At 46.0% G+C, this 16,513-nt stretch overlaps 1 protein-coding gene across 3 annotated transcripts in view; it reads left to right on the forward strand.

The window, feature by feature from the left end:
• The window catches only part of SLC14A2 (solute carrier family 14 member 2), a 304,902-nt gene that overhangs the window by 285,865 nt on the left and 2,524 nt on the right, over nucleotides 1-16,513 (forward strand). For 2 of the 3 annotated variants that reach the window (XM_027671670.1, XM_027671671.1), the window contains 6 exons: nucleotides 6,640-6,831; nucleotides 8,894-9,083; nucleotides 9,527-9,655; nucleotides 12,111-12,303; nucleotides 13,837-13,984; nucleotides 15,515-15,649. In XM_027671670.1, coding sequence (XP_027527471.1) covers nucleotides 6,666-6,831; nucleotides 8,894-9,083; nucleotides 9,527-9,655; nucleotides 12,111-12,303; nucleotides 13,837-13,984; nucleotides 15,515-15,649 — 961 coding nt within the window. In that variant the 5' untranslated portion in view covers nucleotides 6,640-6,665. The remainder of the gene's footprint in view (nucleotides 1-6,639; nucleotides 6,832-8,893; nucleotides 9,084-9,526; nucleotides 9,656-12,110; nucleotides 12,304-13,836; nucleotides 13,985-15,514; nucleotides 15,650-16,513) is intronic. The other variant, XM_027671672.1, reaches the window with a different exon arrangement.

Here is a 16,513-nt window from a genome sequence, read left to right on the forward strand (position 1 = left end):
ACATACACAAAAAGCCAAAAAGAAACAGAGAATCCAAGTGGAGAGGTATGTGTTATTGGACAAGTGTTTAATTTATGGAACTTGGCTGGCAGAACAAGAGTTTGAATTGTACTTCAATAAGTGGAGCTCTTAGAATAAATGTGGCTTGTAAAATTGTTTTACAGTCTGCTTTGCTGAGCAGCCAACACCTCATGGAAACCTTTGAAAAACATTCTGTTTAGAAGCAACGGTTTTTATATTTCATATTTTCTCTATTTGTTTTCCCCTCTGGTTTTATAACTGAAACCATATGCAGGAAAACAGGATTTTTGTGTCTTAAAATATCTACCTGATCTGACTACTTTTATTATTTAAAAAAAAAAAAAAAACGGTTAGCATTTTGAAAATTCTTCATGGATTAGGCACTTGATTCAAACATGAACGTGTCCTTGTTTGATACTCAAGTCAGCTATAGGTTTCCCAAATAACCTTGGGATAGTCACTTTGTTGAGATTCATCACCTCTCTCCCCGTGTACACATGGTGCAGATGTGTGCATCTAAGCTGTCTGTCTTTCCCATTATAAACAGAAAATGTAACAGAATTTGAGACATGATTCATCTGTGTAGGATGGGAGGGGATGAATCATGCTCTAGATCCATATATTGTCCAGCTCTTCACTGGAAGTCAAATCAAGATGCTCAGGTACAGACATTCACACTGCAGACACCCACAGTTACCCTCCTAAGCCCCATCTTAGTCTCTCTGTGACACTAAAAGGATGAGATGGACCCTTCTGGAAGGAAATTGATCCCATCCAATGGTGATGTCTGACATGCCTGGGTGATCTGCCCCAAGATTATATCGATCAGTTTGTGTCAACCCTAGAGAGGCCATGTAACTGTAAGCCTTTAAATGGTTATAGGGACTCAAGGGGAATAGATCTGGATTCAGATAATATATTAGGAAGAAGTGCTTTCCTCTGAGGGCAGTGAAACACTGGAACAGATTGTCCAGGGATGCTGGGGCTGCCCCATCCCCAGTAGTCTGCAAGGCCAGGTTGGATGGTGCTTGGAGCAACCTGGGATAGTGGAAGGTGTCCCTGGCCATGGTAGGGGAGTGAAACAGGACGATCTTTAACGTCCCTTTCAACCCAAACTACTTTATGATTCTAAAAATCCTTCTCTACAAACACCATTCAGGAGTGGCAAGGAAGTCAAACCCTCCTTCTTCACAGTTACATACACACGTGTCACGCATACAGATGATGTCAGCACAGCTTCTACCCCAGACACCAGTACAATCCATCAAATAAACTCTGTGCCCTCACTGGCATACTGGGAGATACTGCTGCAAGAGAGGGGAAAGAAGAAGCAGTAAAGTTTTGCCTTGGAGCAAAGAAAAGTATTGCATTACACAGTGCAGAGACTGAGAAAGGAAGACACAGAAAGACTCCAAGACCACAATGTAAAAGCCAATTATCTAAATAAGGATGTAAGAGTCATATTTAGCCCCCTAAGTTAAACTATCCTGATTGCTAACTGTCTTGTGGTAGTTGTACTTGTACAGAAATGACAGAGCTGCTCTGGAACGTGGCTTCATTTAATGCCTGTGATAGGAAACTAGGTCACTTGAGCATTTTTTTTCTCTTTGGGTAGGTTTGTTTCTTTTTTTGTCTGTTTGCTTGGTTTTGTTTTGTTTGTTTTTACTTTAAAGGTCCGTGGCTAAGGGTTTCATACCTGTTCTCAGAAACTGTGCTGTGTTCATCCTCAGCAACTGTTCCGAATTCCCTGCTATTTATTCATTTGCTTTCAACATCACTGGTTGATCCCTGGTAGAGCCTCACTTGGTAAAGTCATTACGACTCAGCCAAGCATTCTGTCACCATCCCAGAGCTTTTCCCTCTATCCTTACATGGTATTTCTTTTCTATTCCTTTATGGTTTCTTAGGAAAGAAATGTGCTTCTGCTAACGGCTTCTTTTCGGGGCCCTTGTGTGGCCACGTCCCTTGAAGCCAATGCGTTTCTGATCACTCTGCTTTCAGCACAGAGGTGGAAAGATAAATTACCCAGGCTTGGCTTCAGGTACCTTAGCACCAGGCTAAGCTCCCAACACAAACAGCAGCCCTGTAAAAAAGTTGGCTCAAGCGTTACTCATCACCCACCACCCTAGTCCTGCACCGGTTGGCTATTCTGAAAAAAAAAAAAAAGGTGTTTTTTCTTTTCATGAGACAACCAGACCACTGCAGGCTGTGTGATGGTGCTACACCGGGAACATTTCCTCTAGCAGCACAAAGAGAAACACAGAGCGTGCTCTGGGAGGCTTGAAAAATGCACATCTCTGTGCTCTCAGCACCCTGTGCCTCAAAAGCGGGCTCCAGCAGGTGTCTCTTTGGGGATGAGCAGGCACAGGTAGATCTGGACGTGACTCCTAATCACCTGGCACTACCCTGCAGTCTGATAAATGTCCTTAACAAGCAGGACTGCTCATTACCACACTGATGAATCAGTGTTTGCTGACAAAAAGACCCTTTTCTCGGGGAATTCCTCATCAGCCCTAGGTGTGCCATAAGTGATTCAGGCTCTCATTAGCCCTAATTAGATAATTGTTCAAATGATTTCTCTATTATTCATGCAGCCTGTACCACTGAGCACCAGCCTATCCACAGACTGACAGATGCTTGCTGCAAAGAAATGGTGTTTTTCCAGGGTGATATTCCTGCAGGGATCACTGTGCCCATCACAGCCCTCCAGGATCTTACCCAGCTGTTGCAGTCTCTCGGGCTTATCTGATGTAAAGGCCCATGATTCAGCTGTGTAGAGGCTTTCAGCATCCCCAAATCTCTTTTTTCGCACTACTTCTTTCCCCCAAAATTTGGTAATTCTTCAGCCACCTCCTGCAGTCATGTCCCAGGCTGCCTTCCCATCTGAGGAGGGTGAGTGTGCTCCCTTCAAGCAGAGTTTTAGTTCCTTCCAATTCACAGGAAGAAAGCAAACAGGAATCATAAAGAGGCAATATTTTTTTTGTTAGCCCCAGAACTTTGATGCCCTTCTTGATATGGATTACAGACCTGTTACAGACGGCTCAGTTATTCAAAAGCACTAGCCTGGGACTACAGATCCCACTTCCAGAAACTTCCAAGGTTGACCTTGGCAAAATCTCTTAGGCTGGAGTTTTTTCTTGCCTGAAAACAGCCCTCTAAAAGCTCAGCCACCAGGCTCCCTCTGCAGCCAGTGGAAAAAGAGAGGCAGACACCCTTTTTTTTCACATCTCAAATAGGTATGTAAGAAAAATGGGATATGAATCACTCTCTGGGGATGTAGTTTTTCTCTACAGAGAGGAATTGACTGCAAAGGGGTCTAACATGACAACTTTGCCCTTAACCCCTAATAGTTCAATGATGTGAGCAAAGACAAGAATTTTAAAAACCCACAGGTCCCACATCTCAGTTTCAGAGGGAATTGAGCTGTGCAGTCTTGTAAATACATGGTTGAGGAGCTCTGCAGTCATGCTTCTGTTTGTAAAACCCACAAGTGTTTTTTCCTGGTGAGGTTTTAAACAACCACAAGTTTTTCAGGTGCTGTGATGAATAGACACAACTGCTCAGTCTTTATCCTCCCTGCTGGTTACAGCTGTACTGTACTGCTCGTGGTGGTTACTGCTCACAGCAAAAGGACCACTGACCTTTCTTTATTAATGGGTCCTTGAGAATTCCAGGCCACAAGAGACGTTCCAGTCTCCTTTACGTGGATCCACTGCAGCTATTTGAGCCCACCTCCACCCTTGGAATTCTTTCGAGAAGACTTCTAGAAGAACATGAGCAAACAAACAAAATAGGCAACACGGAATAGAATCATGGAATCGTTAAGGTTGGAAAAGTCCTCTAGGACCATCGAGTCCAACCATTAACCTACCACTGCCATCCCACCACCAACCCGTGTCCCCAAGTGCAACATCCACAAGCCCTTTGATCACTTCTAGGCATGGTAATTCCACCACTGCCCTGGGAAGACTGTTTCAATGCTGCCCAAAGAACCATCTCTGATACCAGACACATTTGCTAAATATGATTATTAAGCTCTGGAGGGAAAGCAATCTCAATGACAGCCTGATATTGCTCTGGAGTCTCTACTCTGCTTATGCTGTTGACTTCAGGCCTTGTGTCCCCCACAAAAATTACTGGGTACCTGTCTAGAGCACCCAGGTTGAGCTGTCCACGGGAACAGCAGGAACCCTCCAATGGTAGCTGTGAGTTGAGGTGGGCTGACTTTCATCTGAAAGTGCCCAGAGCTACACTGACTATCAGGAAACCCAGAGCAATGATGCATCTTACAGAGGCCCAGACTTCATGGGATGTATCTACACAAAAATATCTGTTTTTCCAGTAGGACCTGGCCTCTTCCTATCCCAGAGGGATGCATATTCCCAATATCTGACCATTGTATATTCCCTCAGCCTAAAAGACACAGTGGAGGAGAAGGGTAACTCCTGCTCAGTGTTCCCTACACCAGTGTCCTCCTGTCTTGCCACAAGGAAGCAGCCAAAACTGACAGTCACCAAGGCTGCCTTAAACTGAAACAAGGGATTGGACTCAGTTTATGGGCAGAATCAGATCACAGATAGGAGAAAACCAAGAGGGACAATAAAACCACTGCACCCCTCTTCTTCTGCTCCTTGCTTGTTCCTGCATTGAGTGCAGCTGGACAGAACCTGGGAACCCTGCTGTTTACAACCCCCTGAGACACTCACAAGCAAGGACTGGATCAATTCTCCTGTGAAGGCAGTCTGGGAGAGTTGGGGTTGTTCAGCCTGGAGCAGAGTCTGTGCCTAAAAGGGTTCCAAGAGAGCTGGAGAGGGACTTTGAGCAAGGGCCTGGAGTGATAGAACAAGGAGGAGTGATTTTAAACTAAAAGAGGAGAGATTTACATTTGATATAAAGAAGAAAATCTTGGCTGTGAGGATGGTGAGGCTCTGGCACAGGTTGCCCAGAGAAGCTGTGGCTGCCCCATCCCTGGAAGTGTCCAAGGCCAGGTTGGACGGGGCTTGGAGCAACCTGGTCTATTGGAAGGTGTCCCTGCCCATGGCAGAGGGGTTGAAATGTGATGTTCTTTCAGGTCCTTTCCAACCCAAACCATTCTCTGATTCAAGGTTTGGAGCCTCCTTGCACAACCGCATTTCTTGCTTTAGACCACTCAAAACCTTCTAAGATTCTTCTCCATCAGGATCACGCAAACTGGGTGATGCTTAGGCTTAGTTTACACAGCTCCACATAGCAACAACACCTCTCGCCGGCGCATCCCTCCCCAGGCTGGTGCTGAGGTCATCCGAAGGCTCTCGCTGCCGTGGGGACGAGTTGACGGCAGGGAGAGCCAGAGCACTGGGGAACAGGCGCTGTGCAACGCGCTGCCAGGGGTGAAGGGAAAGCAGCTTTTGATGCTCAAGGACCTTCTTAGGAGGGCATTCCGAGCCACAGATCTTTTTACCATCCGCCTGTCGGTGTTCGCCTCTGCAGAACAGCCTTCCCTGCAGCCGAGCATCCCTTCCCGGCCCGTCCTGCTGCTGCCGCAGGCGTTAACGCTGACAGCCAGCCTGCCTGAGCTACCCAAAAACAGCCTCCCACCAGAAGATGGTGCCCATATTCCACGGAACTGGGGGCAAGCCCTTCACGATGCAGTCAGCTTTGGGGCTAGAAGAAACTCAGTCACACTTTTCCAAAACCATTAGAGCAAAACCCACAGCTGATGCCAGACTCCCTCGGGCAGCAGGGAGGCAGTTTTGCAGGTGTGACCTGCAGTGTAGCAGCATTTTATGAACAAACAAAATAGGCAACGTGGAATAGAATCATGGAATTGTTAAGGTTCTGCAGTGTAGTGTATTTTCTCTTTAGAGTTTATATTGTAATGCATTTTTAATGAACGAACCCCTGCAACAGTAACTGTGAGATTAATAAACCCCTACTCCTGATGAACATTCACCTGCTAACTAAAATACACACAGCCCTGAGCCAGGGTGCTTATCTTTGTCTAAAGCCACATGTGGATGCTGATTTCTGTGCAATACTTTGATGCTATCCCGGGTTGCTCTCAATAGTCCATCAAAGGCAGATGTGGAATGCGGGGTGATATATGAAGGCACCAGCTCAAAACATCAAAAGGGATACACACTTCAACCTCTCCTCAAGTATTTTCTTGTCCCCTGCTCTCTGCTTCTGTACTGGCAATTTGCATTGCTTCCCTCCAGCTCTCTGCTGGCCAAACATCAGCAGTCTCCCTCCTCAGTAGCTGTCAGAGCAGCTATACTCAGCCAAGCATGGTGAGCATACAGGTACCACTCAGTTACTTGGCAAATGTCATGCCCCCTGTCAAACCAGCAGCTTGTCATGGGCTGCAAAAGGAGCTGGAGTGATGGTGGGATGCTGCAGGGCACCGGGGCCACATCCCTCTTTTCCCCTGCAGCTCTGTGCCGCAGCTCCATGACAGCAGCAAGTCACTGCCTGGCCCTCATCCCCAAGAGCAGACACCACTGCCCTGGGCAGTAGCAGCACACACCACTCTCTGCAGTGCATCAGGCAGATCCCTTCTCCATAGACATCCCATCTTCTGAAGGTTGTCAGGGCGCAACCCAAAAGGTTTTTCTAACACATCATCTCTGTGATTTGCAGTTGTCCTTCACCTTCACCCAAAAAAGATGGAGCTCGGCGAGATCGTTGTGACTGAACGTTCCAGTGAGAGGCAGATGTACAAGAGGCGGGTGCCAAGAGCCCAGGACCTGATGTGGAGAAGCAGAAATTGGATCCACCAAGTTTTTGGGTATCTCACAGGAGAAATGAAAGAATATGGAGAGTGGATGAAAAGTAAGCACAGGGATGTGTTTGGGGCTCTCTGGCAGGGGACATCTCTGTTGCCAACAGTACTTTCAGTTCTGGGGCACGACATGAGAGTCTGTTTCACTCCCCAAGGCAGAGCAGAAGGAGCATGGTCCAAGCTCATTGCAAACGTCTGGTTTTGTCATTATCTCATTCTCAGGAAGGAAATCCCACTGCATCCTCTTTCCACCACCATGGCTGCACGCAAAATTCAGCACAGGCCAAAGACATCTTTTACACTTAATCAGTTATGTGTCATTAGCATCACGTTCCTTATAGCAGTGCCCAGAATCACACGTCAGGGCCAGGGATTGAGTCTCATTTGTAGCTGCTCTGGATCAGCCACTGTTCCTCATCCACATGGGAATCATGTGGGCAAAGGCTCTTGTGTTACCAGCTGTGGGGCAGCAATAGGCACTGTGGGTGTTATGATGCTATAAAATGCAAACTGAGACTGATATCAAAGGTTTGATGTCCAGACAGGAACAACGCATGAGCAGATGGTCCCTGTTACCCAGAATTACTAGAAATGTGGGTTTTTGAGAGGCTGTGTAAGACTGTGGGTCCCCTATCAGGGCTAGGCTTGTTAGCAGAACAACTGCAGCAGTGGGAGAGAAATAAGTGCACAGACAAGCTGTGCAGCAGCTATCACTGGTGGAGAAGTTGGGATGAAATGCTCCAGACAGGCTCATCAGGTTGCAGTGTGTGTGATTCCCAGACACAGGGAAATATTTCCTCCTGTTTCTCTTTGCTGCAGCAGTCCATACTTTTTAGACAGCTTTTCTTACTCAATATTTTGAAAACATTTGGGCACTGTCCTCTGGTTATATTTGAATTTTTATGGTTAATACTTGTGCCTGAATCTGAGCACATTGCTGATAAGTGTTTCACAGCTCAATACCAAATAGGAATTAAAATTAATTCAGACAAGCCTGGTCATTTTTCTCTTAGGAACTCATTCCTACTCCTCCTCATTCCTCCTCCTTAACCCTGTCTGGAAAGTTTTTTAGGAATAAGTCATTGCCCATATTAAAAAGGTAGCCTGACACTATATCCTGCATCTAACTAACAATCTAAGCTAACAGAATTAATTTCAAATCTTTAGGAAGATGAGAGCTGCACACAACACACATTGCATGAACATTTTGTACATGCAAGCTCCTCTTTCTCACCTATTCTCCTTGCACCTATTCTCCTGCTGTGTTTTTAATAACATGCAGCAGTTCAGAAGTGGTTGCAGTTTTCCCAGAAGAGAGGAAGAAAAAAAATTCTAGCCAAGTACCAGCAGCAGCATTTATTGCACGCTGCAAGTCCCTCCTCTGCCCCAGGGGATCATTAGAAGCACTGTACATAGATGCCCTCAGACAGGCTGCCCTCATCCCACCTTCCCCTTGCACTCACCAGGGGCACCTGAGCTTGGTGCCTGTCTGCTCTGTCCAGGTTCAATTGCCTTCTCTAAAGAGCAATAACTCTTTGTTCTTTGAAAGTGCCTCTTTGCCCTGAATACAGTCCAAGACATAATAACTATTTTCTTAATTTAGGTTCTTTAGCTCTCAAAATACTTTTTAGACGCCTTTGACCCCCTCTCCTATATACAGTGTACCACCATGTTCTCAGTTGCTGATTTTCTTCCTAAAACAGCAAAATTGTTTCCTTTTCGTATTTCCCTGTCTACATATAAACCAGTTTCAGAGTCCCTCTCTGCATCTGAATTATACACCAAAAAAGGTCTGTTTCCTCATTAAACTTACGGCAGAATATAATGTGATCTATCATGCAAGCAATTGTTTGACTATTCTTTGATCGCCATAAATAAATCACTTTTTTATCAATCCCCCTACGAATCTTATAGCAGTGCCCAGTCCACCCCTATTAGTTTTCAAGTGCAAGATGCAAAACAGACTGAGACAACAATGAATCAGAAAGTGGCTTCACAGTTTCTCCTGTTAATACATCACCTCTGTTCCGTGGCCGGAAGGCAGCTGCAGGGATGAGTGTGCTTTGCTAAAATGATGCCTTACCGACAGCATTCTCCTTTGATCTCCTCCAGACAAGCCCTTAATGGTTCAGCTGGTGGACTGGATCTTGCGAGGCACCTCTCAGGTGATGTTTGTCAACAACCCCCTCAGCGGGCTGATCATTTTGGCGGGGCTTTTCCTCCAGAGTCCCTGGTGGATGCTCACGGGCTGCACTGGAACCGCTGTGTCCACGTTGACTGCACTGGCTCTCAGTCAGGACAGGTAGGTGGTACCTCACGTCCTCGTGCACTTAGAAAAGTTGGTTTGTTGTAGCATCTGGAGCCCACTGATGGCTCGTAGCCAGTCTTTTGGGACAGCAGGCCAGCCTTCCTCGCAGATGGTTTGGAAGCAGTCGGGTGAGGACAGAGCCATGCTCCAGGAAGAACTAGCCTGTCCCCACAACTGTCTGTCCTCATGAAAACAGATGGTTAACTCTCTCTGATAGCAACTGTCACAACCATGCAGCTCCTACAGGTCGCTAAGGAGCCCCCTGGACCCTCCCATCCTCCAAAAATTCCCAAACTCTCCCCTTCCACACGCCAGCGAGAGACAGTACATCAACAATCTCACTGCTTTTTTATCCCTCCCTTCACTGGGAGCAGGGCACTTGTAAGTTGCATCTCCAGCATGCCTTGCTACCTTGCAGACATTTATCTCCATCACAGGTCAGCCATCACAGCTGGGCTGCACGGCTACAACGGGATGCTGGTGGGATTGCTCATGGCCGTCTACTCCAGCAAAGGGGATTACTACTGGTGGCTTCTCCCTCCTGTGGCTGTTATATCAATGGCCTGGTAAGTACCCCTGCTCCTAAGGACAATTCTCAAGGAGTGAGTCCGGCCATAAACAGCTTAAAACACACTGAAGTCCCCCCTGCCCTACACCAGTAACTCCTGCAGTGGGTGGCAGTGGAATGATGTGCTCGTCCACGCACAGAGCTCCCGAGGGATGTGGTAGGAGTTGAGGGCACAGACAACACTAATTACAGCATGTTGATAAAGCAGCCCCACCCTAATTCTCCAAAAATATCCCTCAGGAACCGGACACATTTGGGGTGGAGGTCATGGTGCCCAACACCACAGCTGTTCTTCCACACCCAGGTGCTGAACCGACCCTGTGCTCTCCCTTGGGCTGAATTCAATATTCCCCTTCTCAGACATGCAACCAGTCACGAGCAAAATTAATTCCTCCAAGCAACTCCAAACACCAGACTATGTCCTTCCAGGATTAAATTTTCCATTTTTAAACATGGACCCCAACAGCACTGCAGAATCTATTTAACAGCCTTAGCTGAAATTAATTTGTCACATTTTAATCACTGTAAGCAATAAGATGCAAGTCATTATTGGATTTCACTGCTTTTAAGATCAGATTATTTTTTTTAATATATTTCATTTCTTCAGTCTCTCTCAGCAAAGGTCATTTTATAACAATCTCTCAAAACCCAGTGCATGCTGCGAGAATGTTTAGCTTGTCTTATCTGCCAGAATTCCTTGAGGCTTTTTGTTCAAACTTTTCTTCATTCTTTCAGTTCACAAGACTCGAGGGTAGAGCTGAAAGATTTTAAAATTAGACAGTTCAGTGATGTTTTAACTGATATTTTGAATTTCAGCTTTAGAAGTCAGCATTTCTTTAATTGTTTCCTTTTTTCCTGACAAGATGTATAAGTGGCAGAAGCTTTGTATTTCAGCACAGAAATTAGGACACCATTTTCACTGAAGTACTGATTTTTTTTTTCTTACAGCTAGAAGCAATAAATCTGTAAAGTCCTTTGGGAACAAAATTTGTCAAAAAAAAAAAAAAGAATAGTCTTCATCTGAGATTATACAAGGAGAACAAAGCATTTTTCCCACTGATAGCATCTACACAGCAGGACACAAGATGTTGCTTTTGAAATGCCAAATAGTTTGGGTGGGGTGGGTTTTTTTTTTATTATAACCAGCTTAATGACCTCCTAGGACTCAAATGCAGCTTCTTGAAAAAATTAGGCCTTTAAATTGATTTTTTGCAAACTATGCAACGTCCACTTCTGCTTGGAGCGGACCATTAAAGCTATTCAGCTCACTTGTATCAGAGGAGCTCAGCTGAAAGCAGCAGAACAGAGGCCATTTCCATCAAGGACAGGACCTGGCCATTTGCTCTCTTCCACGAGATTTCTGGGCCCCATAAAAATCATATATTACCTTGCCAATACGCTCCCACAAAGTCCTTCATGTAAGACACACACTTCAAGTGGAAATCCAGCAGTCCTGCAAATGATCCTGAGATCTGGCAAAGTTTGTATTCCAGGTTCTACAGACAAGAACTTTGGAAAAGGTCATGGCACTTCAAGGTTTGAATGCTTTTTAGCATTCTGTCAATAATAGGTTGAGGGTCACCCCAAACACTTTCATGCTGAATACATTCAATCAAGTTCTGTTTAAAGACAAATCTCAGTTTTCAGAAAATGCCATGTGATTTTGGATAGCACCTGGGCAGCACACAGTAACATCACTGTCTTTAACATACACTCAAACATGAGTCAAGGTCTGGGTGATGTCTGGCACCAACATCTTTCACAGCTCTGTTACACTGGTAGCTTCATCTTACACCCTGTATAAGACTCTGAGGAGTCCTAAGGACTCCTCATTCCCCAAAAACAGTGTCTAACGTGATAAATATTCCTGTGTTCCTTAGTGGAAGATTTTCCATCCTCCTTGGTCACCTCTTCTGCTTTATTTCTTTTCCAGAGCCATCTTCTGATATCCTTCACACTGTTTAAACAAAAACAAAAGAAACAAACAAAAAAAGGCAAATTAGGTAATTTCCAGCTCCCTCTTGCCTCCTCAAGACAGTAGCTTTTTTAGACCACCTAAAGTTCTCCACAGTTTTTCACATGGCATTCCCAAAATTGGCTCTTCTGTTTCCTGCTGAAATTTTCTCCTGAACAAGAAGTCAGATTACCTGTCTCCACCCACACCTAAATGCTGTATTAGATGCATTTCTTTGCTGATTCCCTGAGCTCAGCATAGCTACCAGAGTAGCTGCCCTGAGAGAAGGGTGTGGAGTTTGCACCATCCATGAATGGACTAGATAGTTTTTTCAGAAAGATGAACAGCATTCTGCAACTCTTTGTCTGATGCAGACTAACATACTAAGGTATTCACTACCTGATGTTTCTAAATGTTCCACTGCTATAATTGTTCCATCTGTTGCACCACTATAATTGTTACGAAAAATTTATATTCATGTCTCTTCTCCTCTTCTCAGCCCTGTCCTGTCCAGTGCTTTGGGATCCATCTTCAGTAAATGGGACCTTCCTGTTTTCACTCTGCCCTTCAACATTGCAGTCACTCTCTACTTGGCAGCCACAGGACACTACAACCCCTTCTTCCCCACCACCCTCATCAAGCCTGTAGCTGCAGTGCCCAACATCACCTGGTCTGCAATCAGTGTGCCACTGGTAAGCTTCCCACCAACAGATCCATGATATTTCACAGAAAGGTGAGCATGAAGGCATTCACTTCTGGACGACATTTTCACGTGGGTCAGAATGACTACGGTGTGTACAGCCAGGACAATTCACAGACACATCATTCAGTGCAAAGAGAGCAGTGCCATAAGACCCCCAGGGACAGTCCTGGTTGATCCAGCAGAAAGGCTGGTGGAGCCTGAGGGAACAGAGGTCCTGAGCCTTTCACTCCACCTAAACTTGGACTGCCCCAAAACAAGTCTCTCACATGCTGTCAATGCAGAAGCACATGTGGACAGGCCCTCCTGCTGTCCAGTTCGGGTTAAAAACACATCAGCAAGACAGGAAGTGGCAACATGAAAATTCAGAGGAAACATCAGGATTCCAAAATGACAGAAACTCATTTATACCCAGGTCTAGATCTGGAGGATCACCTTCCCACAACAGCACCAGGGTAACTGACCCAGAGGGTAGTGATCAACAGCTCAGAATCCCTGTGGAAATTAGAGACAAGTGGTGACCAGTGTTTTCAATATCTTCATTAGTGACAGATAGAGGGATCAAGTGCACTGTCAGCACAACTGCTGACAACACCAAGCTGAGGGTGCAGGTGACACATCTGAAGGACAGGACCACCCAGAGGGACCCAGAGAAGCTTGAGAAGTGGCCCAAATGCTGGTGCTGCACCTGGGTCAGGGCAACCCCTGGGATCAGTCCAGGCTGGGGATGAACAGATGGAGCAGCCCTGGGGAGAAGAACTTGGGGATTCTGGTGGGGGAGAGGCTGGACATGACCTAGTCCAGAAACCCTCCGTGCCCTGGGCTGATCCCACAGCGTGGGCAGCAGGAGAGAGGGGGATTCTGCCCCTCTACCCCCTCAGGTGAGAACCCCCTTGCAGAGCTGCCTCCAGCTCTGGGGGCCCAGCACAGGAAGGACATGGACATTGGAGCGAGTCCAGAGGAGGCGCCAAGTTAATTAGAAGGATGGAGCACCTCTTGTACAAGAAAAGGCTGAGAGAACTGGGATTGTTCAGCCTGGAGAAGAGAAGGCTTTGGGGCAGCCTAATTGTGGCCTTCCAGTACCTAAAGGGAGCCTAGAAGGAAGATGGAGAGGGACTTTGAACAAGAACAGGTGGTGGTAGGAAAAGGGGCAATGGTTTCACGCTGAAAGAGAGTAGGTTTAGATCAGGTATTAGAAAAAAATTCTTGACTGTGAGACTGGTGAGGCACTGGAACAGGTTGCCAGCTGTCCCACCCTGGAAGTGTTCAAGGTCAGGTTGAACAGGGCTTGGAGCAACCTGGGATAGAGGAAGATGACCCTGCCCATGGCAAGGGATTGGAATGAGATGATCTTTAAGGTCCCTTCCAACCCAAACTGTTCTATGACTCCATGATTTACTCACAGTCCAACTCAGAGCCAGGGTTCCTTCATTTCCATTTCAGCCAATAGCTTGGAAAAAATAACCTCTGTGTCATTCAGGGTACAGAGAGACAATAACATGCCCTTTTCTGCCATCTGCTGCAGCTCCTACAATCCATCCCAGTTGGAATTGGTCAAGTGTATGGTTGTGGAAACCCCTGGACTGGAGGCATTTTCCTTGTGGCTTTGCTTATCTCCTCCCCACTGATTTGTTTACATGCTGCAATTGGATCGACAGTGGGGATGATTGCAGGTAAGAAATATTCACCAGAGTCATTTTTACAACCAAGATATCTTGATCCAAGCCATTACACGACTCTGCCCAGGCTTTACAGTTGTGTGTGCTCGTAGGTAATTGGGGCAACACTCTCATTTTTCAACCGCCTCTAAATTTGGAAGCTCTTATTGAAGGTCACACAACATAGTGAAGGCAAGAACAGAACAAGGTTTTCTTTGAACTTTGAATTTGTTAATAGATTTGGAACTCAGGCAGGTGGTTTGTTCCACCTTGCTTAACCCTCCAGCCACTGGGTGTGATGAATCCCATGGAGATGATCTTAAAGAAACCTAGAAAAAGAGTTTCAGAGCTGATCTCTTGCCTCCACAATTGTTTTAAATTACCACCATAAGCAGATGTCTGCCACAGAGCTGATCAGCCAAGGCAAAGAAAAAGACTTTTCTAGGTGCAATTTGCTCTATCCTGCTGTGGATTTGTAAAAGTAGCTAAATGAATGCTACTAAAAATGGCCTGTGTCTCCACTAACCAGAGAAACAATATTAAGTTAGGAAACATGAACATGACCTTTGAAGTTAGACAACATTAATACTACTCAAATTATCAATGGTAATAAAAACAGAGGATGGAATAAGTGTAGTCTGAGACAACAACTTCGGAAAAGGCACAGTCGTCCAACAAGTTCTCTGTGCTTTGAAGCACTTTGTACAAGACTGGAGCTGCCTTATACCCATGTTTTTAAACAAAACTGTCCAAAATTCATATGCCTAGGAGCACATAGCAGGTCTTGTACAGGTCTGACATTTAACCTGGAAGAGAAAGGTCAGGGGAAAGTATCTGGGGATAAACATGGTGATGAAACAGAGGACAGATAGGACAAAACAGCAGGAAATGCATTAATCTTACAAGTGGCGTGAAGGTGGCCTGTGCACTGCATATTGTGCTCTCCTTTTGGCTGGGACTGCTGAAGCCCGTGAGGAATCCTGTAAAAGTTTCTGTGAGGTCAGATTTGGAGCAGACCATCAGCCCCCATCCCCGTGGAGAATTTCCACAGCAGTGGTGAAGTGACCACCTCTAGCAACTAGACCACATCTAGGAAAGGTCACTAGGAAGAGATGGAAACCCTGCTTACTCCCACAAAAGACATGCAGTTGTGCTTCCAATATCCAGGATGAGGGTATGCAAGAGGTTTAAACAGTATGTGTGAGCACAGCTTTCTGCAAGGAGGACACTCAGGGGAGAAGGTTCTCGTGGCTGGACCCTCCACCCGGTCATCTGGGGACCAACTACAACACACTCAGTGCGTGCACAGAAAGTTTTGCCTAAGTGAAACCTTTGAGACTGGGCCAAATTCCAACCCTAGGTACACTACCAGAGCTCCAAAATAACGACCTTCCTTTTCCTGCATGTGCACACTGTGCAAACACAAGCACAGACAAATCCATCTAGGCATCAAGAGGGAAGGGACGGCCGATCCCCAGCAAGGGACATGTCCTCCTGCAGACACCTCTCATACCTGACCTCCCAGCCTTGCCTTTTGTCTTGCAGCACTGAGCATTGCATCCCCATTTGACAGCATCTACCTTGGCTTACACAACTACAACTGTGCCCTGGCCTGCATCGCGGTCGGGGGCATGTTCTACGCCCTGACCTGGCAGACGCATCTGCTGTCGCTTGCCTGTGGTGAGTACCTCTTACATAAAGGGAAACCAAAAATTTGTGCAGCCAAGGCAGCCTATGAGTAGTGCAGGTTTAGGGCCAGCTACCAAACGTAGGCACTGTGCAAGAGCTGTTTCTCTGGTGGCAGCAGCGTTGAGCCTGAATGTGCAAGCGAGAGTACAGAGAGAACAGCATTAGGCCCTGATAACGTAGAAACATCTGGAAAGAGTGGAAATACCATTTGTGAGAGGGACACAAGCTATTCCACAACAGATTCACAAAAGCAGCCTTTTCATAACTCTAGGTATCATTAGAGGAAGTGTGCCATAAGAAGAGAGCTGTTGCACAAGGTCAGTTTAAAATCCATCGACACAAGCACCCCGCCTCCAAGAGCAGCCAAAACCAGGCACTATGGGAAGAACTTATTAAAAGAAATTTCCCATTTAAGGGATTCCTTAGATTCACCCAGCCTCCAGTTATCTTCATTTCAGTAGTTTTCTGGCCTGAGCACAGTTTCTAGATTGGTCAGTAGCTTTTCCTTCCTTGACTTAGTCCTTGGTTGCCTGACCTTTGCTCCTGTTTTCCCACCTCTGGCATCCGGGGACAAGGAGACCCACTGCTGACTGCCTGTGGTGTGAAGGCACAGGACAGAGAACTTCAGCAGTCCCACACTTCTGAAGAACTTCTGCAATTCCCTCTGCATATGGGTCAAGTCATGTCAAGTAAAAAGTAATTAAAGATAAAAGAAACGCCACCATCACTTGCAAAGTGATGACAAAACAGAGTTCTTCATTCACCATCCATCTCTACAGAGCACAGAGGATGAAATGTAGTCACAGAATTGTTTGGGTTGAAACCTATCTTTAAGATCATTGAGTACAACCATTA

The sequence above is a fragment of the Neopelma chrysocephalum genome, unplaced genomic scaffold, assembly GCF_003984885.1.
Source record: "Neopelma chrysocephalum unplaced genomic scaffold, ASM398488v2 Primary Assembly neopelma1_97116, whole genome shotgun sequence".
NCBI classification, from domain to species: domain Eukaryota; kingdom Metazoa; phylum Chordata; class Aves; order Passeriformes; family Pipridae; genus Neopelma; species Neopelma chrysocephalum.